At 31.5% G+C, this 12,394-nt stretch overlaps 1 protein-coding gene across 3 annotated transcripts in view; it reads right to left on the bottom strand.

Annotated features, from left to right (window-relative positions):
• Positions 1-12,394, bottom strand: part of IntS14 (integrator complex subunit 14) — a 63,780-nt gene that overhangs the window by 22,216 nt on the left and 29,170 nt on the right. For all 3 annotated transcript variants that reach the window (XM_085814273.1, XM_085814277.1, XM_085814275.1), the window contains exons 4-5: positions 6,998-7,520; positions 758-905 (exon numbers count right to left, since the gene is read on the bottom strand). In XM_085814273.1, coding sequence (XP_085670399.1) covers positions 758-905; positions 6,998-7,520 — 671 coding nt within the window. The remainder of the gene's footprint in view (positions 1-757; positions 906-6,997; positions 7,521-12,394) is intronic.

The raw sequence follows: 12,394 nt of genomic DNA on the forward strand, positions 1-12,394 counted from the left end.
AAAATGGTTTTTCTTTCAGCTAATTATCAAGTCTAATAATTAAATTTTTTGTTTGGAAGAAAAAGCAATTAAGGAAGTGAAAAATTAAGAAGGAAAAATAATATTAAAAGCCAAACAATTCAAAAAAATATTGCAAGCCAAATAGATTTTTTTAAATATTTCTATTTAGAAAGAGAGAGAATAAAAGGTGTTAAATTAAGAAATGTAATTAAATTTTACACACAATTTAGAAATTTTGGAAAAATATCAAATGTCTTTAATATTGATTTCTAAAGAAAGAAAGGAAAATTATGTTGCTTCTTGCACAGGTAATACTCAAAAGTATTTGCAATATAATATGCTTAGATGATGATCATATTATCCCTTTTGTTTCATATGTAATATGTTCTGCATTTGCAGGTACACTATGTTTTATACAAATATGTAATAAATCATAAATGGATTACAGTTATATAACTTTAATAAAATGAGATACAACCTAAGTATGATGAGAAAATTAAATTTTAGGTTGTCTACAGTGCATTTGATGAAACAAAATTAGTTAAGACTTTAATGTGGAGAAAGACTATCATAAGTCAATATGATATGCAAGACATGAATAAACATAAAATGCAAACATGAATAAAACAAGGGGCTGACATATTAGAGACAAATTTAACAAACACCTTTTAAAACCCTCAAAAGCTTACCATCGTTTGCCATAAGAGATAATTTAACAAAATAATTTAATTTTTTATTGCAATAACAAATAACTTACCCAAGATGACATATAGCAACCATTCCTTCTACCTTTAAACTTCCATGTAAAAGAACACAAAATGATGGTTGCTTTCCATCTTCATTCGCAGATTCATCATCAGTATTTTCACAGTTTTCTAATTTTATAACAGGAGGTTTTGTTTCTTCTAAAATGAAATAAATAATAAATGTATATATATTTCATAATAAGGATAGATACCTCGTTTTACATGCATAAAGTACAGTATAGCTTACAACTTTATAGAGAATCAACAAAAAAGGGGGGCAAATTTATTATAAATATTTGTACACATGAAGATCAGATAAAATAAAACTCAAATGAATTATGAATTCTAAAATAAGAAAGGTTTTTTTTATTAAAAAATGATAAAATACAAAATGTTTCTTTTTATAATCATAAGATAATGTTGAAATAAAAGTCCATTTATCAAACTTTCATAAACAACAATAATTGTTAATAACGGTTGCAAACTATTAAAGAATGTTACAAATTGCAAAATATCAATGATATCTTATTATTTCAAATTGTTGTTTATTTTCATCTTCAATTTAGGTCCTAAAAATTTTATTTTTTAACCATTTCTACTTCTTACTCTGAAAACTATGCTACTTATAAATGAGAAGAAAATAATATACTTCTTCAATAAAATTTAACAAAGAATAATTTATCGCTTAATTCCGAATAAATAAAAGGATATTTAATTGATGTGTTCATTGAATTATAAATATTTATTTACATTAGGGACAAAGTTAAACTGAAAGTACCCGAAAATATGCAAGTACACCAAATACATCAAGTGATGTGTGCATTGCTTACCCAGGTATATAATGCACACACCACTTATCTGTAAAATGCTAATAGTTCAGTTATCTACTTGCACTTATTTCTGCCTTTTTTGTGATTTTTATTTAGTCTTTTATATGTAAGGCATTGACTTTGCAAATGTTCTTCACTGCTGTAGCTCCAGAACTTTATGATTATGTCTGCTTTGAGTTTTGGCTGCTCCTATGGCCTCAAATTTTTTTGCCAGCTCTATCACTGCTCTCAGCAGCTAATTTTCTCCCTTTTGACACTTCTTACAGAACATTCTCTTCTGCCAGCTTTCTGTCCAACACTTCACTTTTATGGCATACATAAGAATGCTCTTCAGATCTTTGTCTGGTAAATGCAGTGCCCATTGTACCTAGCTGTAACAAAAGTTTTCCACGAAAAAAACATGACAGCAGTTATCTTTTTTTGTGAGTAGTAATCACCACCCAAATCTATGATTTTCTGCCGATGTTTAAGTACAAAACCATTGGGCCCAGAAACTTAGCGGCCGTGAGTCCAAGAACAGATCAACCTCATTTCGGACGTCCTGTGCAGAATAGAAGATAGCACCATCAAGATGCATCTGCAGGTGTAAAAAAAGGCAGAAGTCCAAAGGAGTGGTGTCCGAGGTTATACAGTGGGTGTGGAAAAAGATCCCATTAAAGTCCGTACAGAGTCCATCCGGTGAATGCAGACACAAGTGGACTTGCAATATCTTGATGGAACATTACCTTTTCGCGCTGGAAATCAGTTTGATATTTTTCCTTGAAAGCAGCATCAACACCGACTAGCAACTCGCCATACACCTTACTGTTGAGGGTTTACCTTTCTCCAGATACTCTATATGGATAATACCACGGTCATCTCACCAGATACAAAGCATGATCTTTTTGTTAGTCTAATTACATTTTGTGATGCTGCCGACAGACTTATTGGGCACAACACAACCCCTTTTTTGGCTTGTGTTGTTGAAGTAAATAGACTTTTCATCACAAGTGATGATCCGGTCCAGAATTTTGTCCTTGTGTTGACATTCGAGCAGATTAGTGTCGGACCAAACACATCTGTCCTTATCAGCTTGAGTCAGCTCAAGCGTCATCCAGCGATTGAACTTGTACATCATGTTTATGTGATGCATAGGCACGACTAATGGACATGGCACTAACGTCTAACTCTTTAGCAAGCTCTCAAGTGATTATATACTGATTTTCTTCCACAAGTTCTCACAGGTGGGCCTTATCAACATTAGTGTAGGCCGGCCAGAGTGCTATGCTTCTTGAATGTTATAGTCCTTGCTTTTGAATTTTGGGTATCAAACCTCCACAGCTTGCAACAGATCAAGAAGTAAATGATGGTCCTAATCCGGTAATGTGACAGTTCCATTTTGGACACATTGTAGTTAATGATAACAATATTTTTTTACAAATTTCACAAGGCAGTATTCTTTTTGGCATCCTTTCTTTCTAATGCCAAAAATCACTTGACAAAACATGATTAAACACACACATGTGAACTGTTTGCATAGATGATAATTACAGTGGTGGGAAACTATCATTAAACCCCGATATATGCCTATCTCTAATAGCATCGACAAAATATTGAACACTAGTTGTGTCTTCAATCTCCTGACCAAAACTAAGAAAGGCTAGTTTAGTTAATTTTACAATGTCAGAACTAAATTTTGAAAAGTTTTTACAGCTTTTTATTGTTGGGTCTTGAGGTACAGTTGATGATAATCTTGAAAAAATTTTCGCAAAGTTACAATTTCCCAAAACATTAACTAAGACATCAATTGCTGAAAGTTTTTAGGGTGGCTGAAACATCTATATGATGTCAGCAGCCATCCTATGTAAACAAGCAATCAAATTTATCAAATCAAGCCACTGATTTACCTGTGAAATCATTTCAAATTGTGTTTTGTATACACTTCATGATAATGTACCATGATATGGCAAAAGCTTAATTGCAGGACAAGATAACCTAACAGGGATGTTGTTCATAGCAGGATAAGCTGGAGCATCAATCACATGGCTTGGCCAGGAAGCTACATACAGATGAAGCCAGTTTATTTTCTAGTCTTTCTCTTAAGTAAGTTTTCTTTTTTTCGGGGGGAGGGAAGAGGGGAGTCTAATTTCTGAATTTTTTTCTCAAGTCTCTTGTTCACTGCAGAAATTTCTTCAGTGATTTATTTCAATTTCTTGATTTACAGACAATTTTCTTTTTTTCACTTACAATCCATTTCTTAAGTTTTCCTTCTACAGTGGCTACTTTCTCGTTTATAGCATTTACAATTTTTCCTTCATCCATTCTTTTCCTTATTTCAGTGGCATTTCCATTGATGGAACTTTTCATTTTGGTGGCATTTTCAGCTGCCTCTTTTCTCATCTCAGTAGCTTCCTCTCTGTTAGCATCGACTGACATTTAACGAAATCCCACTTCTGACACTATTTATTGCAAGTTTTGTGGCTGTCTCTTTAAATAATCACTCCATATGAGCACACAGAAATAGACATTTTATTTTAATTAAATTGTAAATAGCCCAAATAGAATGCATATTCTAAACAAATCTTCCTAGTGCATGAAAAATACCATAAATTTCTGATTACACTCAGAGAGTAAATTTTAAAAGACAATTCAGCTAACACTACTTTGAACCACAAAATCTCAAAGCTGATTAATTACTCATCTTGATTGTCAGAGCTAAGTTAATATGAGGTTATATGAAATTTTCTGAAAACTTACAAAAAATCGACAGTTTGCTGATAAAAATTGACCAAGGGCATCAAGAACATGTTTGCTGTTATCTTGCATTCTAGTTGAGCTATATTTTTTGCAATTTAAATGTTGTTAGATTCAGAATTGAAAGATGTACAATTACATGCAAGAAATAAACACTAATATCAAAACAAAACCATAAATTCAAATATAAACAAAAACCCTAAAAATAATATCCTAAATGCAACAAATAATCAATAAATTAAAATAATATATACTATTACAATACATACTAACAACAATGCTATCAAAAAGATTTAAATATTTTCAGAAAAAACAATATTTTTATTTGAATGCATATATACACACAAAATGGTAAAATGATAGCTTGTCAGTAAATAATTCTAAATGCAAGACTTATCCAAAATTCTGCTGATATATACATTAGATTGAAAGTAAAAATTAAATCACAAAAAATTAGATTAACAAAATAATTAAATGAAAAACCTGTTTTGGAAGAAGGGGAAAACAGGAAATAATTACAATGAAAAATTAATAAAATAATATAATAATGAAAAAACTACAGAAAACTGCAGAGAAACTATATAAATCATACAAAAAGTAAAATTATAAAATTAAAAAAAAGTGGCTGCTAACTGATAAATGCTGCAAAGAACACAGCACTTAAAATTAATACATGAATAACAAAACTAATGCCTTTGCCAACAACTTTTTTTATAATACAGCAAGAAGAGAAAAGTGGGAGTAATAAAGAAAAAGATACAAGTCATTTGACATCTTTTTCTTTACCGCTCAAAAATGCATCTCCAAGCAGAGTCACATGGCTCTAAGACCATGAAAGAAGAAAACTTTTCTTGTTAAAAATCACAATGGAAATTGCATAAATACAGGGAAAAAAAAAAAAAAAAACAGAATTTCACCTAATTACTATTTTTCATTATCCTTATTTAAAAAAAAAAAAAAAAAAAAAAAAAAGCAAATTGTTTTGTAAACAGAAAATTTTTTTTTTTAAATTCACGAAAGATATATTTTTTATATTGAAATTTTAAAATATGAATGAACATGAATCTAAACAACTGAGTTATTCTTTAGAAGCATCAACAATCAGGAAATTACCTTAGAGATCTGGAAAAAATATTATTTAAAAGATAATTTTCAGCTGTTTCTGACAATCCAGAAAACGAAATTTTTTAATTATCAGTTTCAGTGATAACATGTGCAAAAATCCATAAAAAATAATTTAAAATTAAAAAAAATTGAATTTTTAAAAAGTTGCTTTGAGATGCACATCAGCCCCATCCAAACAACAACAAGGCTAAATTTCATAACTCGGAGCATGATTCTGTGCTATGTGATATAGACAGACAAACACAAATATTAAACCTCCTTTTTATTATTATATGAAGGTAATTTGATAAGAAAATAAGAATTTTCATCTCATTGATAATCATCTTGTTACTTTTCTATCCTTGGGGGGGGGAGGGACAGCAAATGATTACAGCATTTGAACACCACCAGAAATGGTACATGCACTGCTTCAGTGTGGTGAAATATCAGTTGCAAGACGACTGTACTAAAACTGTACTGGAAACATAGTTGAATGCTGCTCACAAAAGTGACAAGTGTAATAAGATTTCTGCACCTAAAACAAACCTGATTAGCAGAAATTTATCATCCACAGCATACATTGAAACTGTCAAATTAAAAAATTCAAAATAGCTCCAGGACTCGTAAAACTGTCAAGTTAAAAAATTCAAAATAGCTCTAGAACTCGATACTGGTTTTTTGGTTTTCTCTAGGCTGACAACAATGTTCTGGTGCACCAAATGACTGTACATGCACGGGGACTATGTTGAAAAGTAGTGTTTATCAATACCTTGCTGTGTATCCATATATCTACCTGTAGAACAAAATTTGTATATGAGGGAGCTTATTACTTCATTTTTTGAACTGTCTACTTAGATATAATTTCCTATGAAGAATTTATTCATGGGGATACAATGTCATTTCAAATGCAATGTAACCTACTGAACAATTCTGCAAATAGAATTAATATGTGCAAGAGGGAAGTAGAAAGGTAGTAAAATGCCTTCTTAAAATGGGATTCTGAATTCCTAATCTCATTCTAAGCATTAACTGGTGTTTTTTTTTTTTTTTAAACTGTCCCTTAAAACATTTGAGAAGATGAATTCACTTTCTGTGAAACTCAGAGGGAAAAATTCTGGACTTTTTTCAAACCTCTTTGCATTCACTAAGAGTAGTTGTGTATAAATGAGATGAATTTGTTTTCTTATTTTTACACTATATATATATAGTAATTAATCTGTTATTTCTAATAAATTTTCCCTCTTAATAAATCTTCCCATTCAACAATTTGATAATCAATAAGACACTGCAAATCTTCATAACAGGGTTTTACTACTATAATTCATTATATTAATACCACACATCATGGCACAAATTGTTAATAAAAATAATTTATTATCCTTTTACAGACACTACTACCAAAAATCACACTAACAACTACAATTTTTTATTTAATGTGAAATACGGTAACTTAAGTTCTAATTTTTGTTAACAAATTCTAATATACGAATATATGATTAATTAATTTAATGCATAAAATATATTCCGTTATTTTGAGTACTGATATCTCAGTTTTACTTAAATATATATGTATTCAGGTCTTACCTTTACAACTTTGCAAGGGTAAAACCAAATGTCTTGAATGTGATGGTGGACTTGCAACATCAGTTATACTGATGAAACCACATATAACAATATCAGTTGACATCTCTGCTTTTACTATATCAAAATCCCTATGTTTGCAAAATGGTTCTGGAGGTGGTGATAATGAAACATTTGATGTAAGATTGCCACAGTGAAGGACACCATGAAATGGCTTATAATACAGATCAGCTAATTTCATGAATATTCCTTGCACACTTTTAAAGCTTAGCAGTCCATCTGGAATAAACACCTGCCCTCCATTGCCATTTATGTCTATTAATTTTTGATATGTAGGAAGAGCAGCTTGAAGACAAGGATCAGATGAGTTTGCAATACAAGTAACATGTAATTTACATGGAAAGGGAAATGGTAAAGGGAAACTGTTGTCATCCATTCCTTTCTCTGTAGCAGTAAAATAATTTTCAATATCAGCTTTTAAGGAATCAATTTCTGGACCCAGCAATCCATCAGTTACAAGAATAACCTTTAAAAGAGAAATGAACAATTAAAATGTGGTAAATACTTCAAAAAATAATCATATTTTACAACTAGTTCATTAACAAATTACAGAAGAAAACAGAATAATTTAGACTCTGAAAAAATAATCTGAATTAGAGAATTAAATTAATCCTTTGGGAGTTTTTAAAACACCATTTTCAAAAATTTTTGCATCAAGTGGAGTTCTATTTTTGAGATCACTAATCTAAAAGTTACACGGTACAAAGTCCGTAATCTGGACGTCCATTATCTGGGATGATCTATAATCCGGACCTCAAAGCCACAAATCTACGCATTGCCTGTATGATGCGCGCATCCGCTATGCATGCGCATAAAGCGTTTACCTATGCGCGCTTCTGATAGTGAAGAAAGTAGCAGAGAACGTTATTAAAAACGAAAAAATTTCAATTGACAAGTTAGTCGGTATTCTCGACACAGCAACTGGAGGACTTGAACAGTGGAGCTTTGTAACTGAACAAGAAATTATGTCTGTTTATAGAATTAAAGAGAAAGTATTAGCACAAAAAATGAAACAACTTAAACAACTTACATTGAAAGAAATGCTTACTGAAGTAAACACATAAATATTAAGCTTTTTTTTGACACCCTTTAGATCATAATTGCTCTTTATTTCATAAATTAGAGTTTCATAATTTTAATTGTATAATTTCTGCATGCCATCTTACCAGATTTAAACTGATGATCTATAATCCGGAAAAACCCCTAATCCGGAATCGCTGAAGTCTCGACGAGTCTGGATTACGGACTTTGTACTGTATTGAAATTAAAATAAGGCAATGAAATTTAGCAAGATATTATTGTTCCAGATGATTTTGGTTTGCTCTAGAGAGGTGGTCATCTCAGGTAAATGACTAGTGGTACACAGTTATCAATTTGAATAATGTTTTTGTTCGAATAATGCATTTCAAAATATATTTGTACCGGTCATCTTACACTTGAAACTCAACTGCTTTGAAGTTGTTTCTGTTGATGTCAAAATGTAACTGTTGATCATTTGCTGCCCAATCGCAGTTATTTTCACACGTTAATTTTGTCCTTGTGCTTGTGGTACTGTTGGGTTGTTAGGAAAGTAACTTATGTGTTTATATATATATATATATATATATATGAAAATGAAAGAAAATTTTCTTAGAGTGAATAAATATTTAATAGAATTATGTATTGTCCATTTTGGTCCAATACTTTTTGTCATTTTTGCGGCAGTAGCATGACTCCATGCTCATAATTTATTTTTTCTTTGCTGACAAAAAATTGATCCAGGTGATTTTTGACTTCCTCATTTGAAGTAAAGGTTTTACCATCTAAACAATTTTGTAGAGAGTGGAACAAATAATAAACAGAAGGTGACATATCTGGAGAATATGGGTGTCACAGTATAATCCATCCAAGCTCCAAAAGCTTTTGGCAAGTTACCAAACTTGTATGAGGTCTCTCATTATCTTGGTGGAACACTACACCTTTACTATTGACCAAGTCTGGCCTTATGCGAATCATTCTATTGGTCCAACTGATGACAATACATTTCAGAATTGATCACTGTGTTGACTCAATAGAAGGTAAAAAAAAAAATCTGATGTGTACACCACATGACTTCCTTGTATTGGAATAATTAATTGGAATATTAAATTATGCGAATTTTTTCTTGCATTTCATTTAAACTTATTGGATTGAATTAAATCCGCCGACAGCGCATAAACCACTATAGAATAAATGCATTCTTTTAAATTCACTCTAGTATTTGTTGACTTATAAACCATTGCAGACTCGGATAAACCATTGCAGTTGGTTTATTTAGACGTTTGTGGCCCACTACCAGTTCCATCTAAGGGTGGGAGTAAATATTTCCTTGCTATTGTGGATGACTATAGTAGATTAGTAACAGTGTATTGCATGAAAAATAAAAATGAGTCATTCTACAACTTTAAGAATTATCATACGCAAATGGAAAGACTGACAAATACATGCACCGATAACAGTGGGGAATTCTGTAATAGGTAATTCGAAGGGTACTTAGCCGAAAATGGAATTAGTGTTGAACGCACAAATGTGTACACCCCAAAAGAAAATGGTGTGAGTGAACGTTTTAACCAAACAGCATTAGACGCAGTTAAAGCAGTTAATGATGGTAAAATGGGAAAAGAACGGTGGGCAGAAGCTCTTTGCTGTTTCATACATACATGGAACAGAGTATGTCATAAAAGCAACTGAACCCTTTAAGAAATGTTACTAAATAGAAAACCCAGTGTTGTTTATTTTAAAATATTTGGTTGTAAAGCCTATGTTGGCGTGCCAAAACAGATAAGAAATAAATTACAAATGAGGTGCAAAGAAGGAATCATGGTAGGATATGCAAAGGAAACTAGGAGTTATAGGATATGGCTACCAGAAGAAGATTAATAGAAACCTGTAATGTGAAGTTCAATGAAAAACTAAATGCAGCAAATGGCGTCCTGGTACAGAAACCAAAAACTAAGTTTAAAAGACTAGAGCAATCTGAGCTATTAGCAGAATCAGATGAAGAACAGGAAAATTCCAGAGAAGAAATAAAGTTGTCAGATGACAAATCTACTCCGAAAGAAGTATCAGACTTAAACTGCCAAAGAAAAGCAGTTAAAAGGCCAGACGGAACACGTACAGACATTTATTATAATGTAGAGGGAACGGACACCCGTTTTAGATCCTATAATGATATTGAAAAGTATTGTGAGGCAAGAAATATTAAATATGAAAAAGATAAGTTTGATTTTAGTGGAAAAAACAAATACTTGAGGAAAGTTAATTTTGTAGAACAGGAGACTAGCTCCGTGTCTGAAGAGGCAAATTTTGTAGAAATTGTTATCCCACAAAATTTTAAAGAAGCACTAAAATCAGTAAATGCCGAAGAATGGGATAAAGCAACGAAAGAAGAAATTGAAAAAATGAAGAAAAGAAAGGTTTGGGCATTGGTCGAAAAGCCAGAAAATAAAACTATGATAGGAAACAAATGGGTCTATACGCTAAAAAGAAATGAAAAGAATCAAGTGGTTAGATACAAAGCACGTTTAGTAGCACAGGGATTCAGGCAGAAAAGAGGTGAAGATTTTGATGACTTTTAACAGTCCTGTAGTAAATTTTTCAGTCATAAGAATATTTTTCACTATCCTGGTATGTTTATATGGATGGACTAATTGTCAGTTGGATGTAAAGAACACATATTTATACGCAAACCTAAATGAGAAAATATATATGACCCAACCAGAGGGATTTATTGAAGAGAAAAATAAAGTGTATTTATTACACAAGGCCATTTACGGTCTACATCAAAGCTGCCATGAATGGTTTTGTGAATTTGAAAGTACTTTAGAAAATCTACATTTTAAGAAAATACAATGGTGTAATTGTGTTTATAAGGGTTCAAATGTAATTCTCTTGTTATATGTAGATGATATTGTGATTTTTAGTAAAGATCAATATAGTATATATAAAGTAATTTCACAGCTGAGTAAGTTTTTTGATCTTAAAGTATTAGGCAAAACTAAAACGTTACTTAGAATTGAATTCTTAGAGAATGAGAATGGGGTTTTTATACATCAGCAAAAATATATCGAAGAAATTTTTGGAAAATTTAAACATTTCCAGATACCAATAACTTCACGTCCCATAGCTAAAGGCACTATTTTTACAAAATTAGATTGTCCATCTACAAGTGCAGAAATTGCGGAAATGCATACATTACCCTTTAGAAATCTGTTGGGATGTTTAGTTTTTGTAGCTAACAGGAAAAGGCCTGACATTACATATGCAGTGAATATTTTATCACAATTTCAGGAGAATGCTGTAATTAGGCATTGGGAAGCATTGTTGAAATTGCTTGGTTACCTCAATAATACTAAATTATATAAGTTAAACTTATCGAAGATTAAACATCTAAATTTATATTGTTATTCAGATGCTGATTATGCAAGTAATAGAGATGACCACATGTCCATGGGAGGATTTATATTATATTTAGATGAAGTACCGGTAATCTGGAAAACTGTTAAACAAAAATGTGTAAGTTTATCAACCATGGAAGCGGAGTATATCGCCTTATCGGAGGCAATGAGGAATTAATGTGGACGAAAAATGTCTTACAAGATGAAATTTTAAAGTTTAATTTAAGAGAATGTAAACTATTTTGTGATAATAAGTCTGCCATTGATTTTTCTAGATCGCCAATAGAAAATTGCTGAACTAAGCACATAGACATAAAATATCACTTTATTAGAAGACTAGAAAATGATGGAGTGTTTGAACTTGAATTTATCACCAATAAATTAAATACTGCGGACTTATTTACAAAAGCAGCAACTGCTGTTAATTTAAGAAAGTTTTGTTTAGATGTTTTCAGTGTTTAAAGTCAATAAGTGTTTTCGTATAATAGAAATGAACTATGAACTTCTGTAATTCTGTGTAAGTTTTGTTTTTGTCTTTGCATGAGGAAAAGAGGGCTGTTTGTTGGCTTTAGTTTTCCTCATGCAAATTTTGATCGGAGGTCAATCGGCGGTAAGCTAACGTGGTTGCTGCTGACGTCAAGATTGGTGGGTTGGCCGAGTATTATATATATGTATGTCGGTATCGGCGTATGTCTTGTTTTGTCTTTTTTATTATGAGCTAGCATAATGCTGCTATTCTTTCACTCAAATGATTTTAAATGTAAAGGCTACAGTGTTAGCTAATTTTATTTTAATTTACGGAATAAAACATGAATTTTATTTAGATTTATCTTAGCTTTATTTATTGGAAGCAAAATATGCTTTGCCTTTATCGCCACTGCCAACAGTTACATCACCTACCGTAATTTCCGGAAGAAACGCCGTG

The sequence above is a fragment of the Stegodyphus dumicola genome, chromosome 1 (assembly GCF_044657685.1).
Source record: "Stegodyphus dumicola isolate Sdum_Otavi_A_Nest chromosome 1, ASM4465768v1".
In the NCBI taxonomy this organism is placed as follows: domain Eukaryota; kingdom Metazoa; phylum Arthropoda; class Arachnida; order Araneae; family Eresidae; genus Stegodyphus; species Stegodyphus dumicola.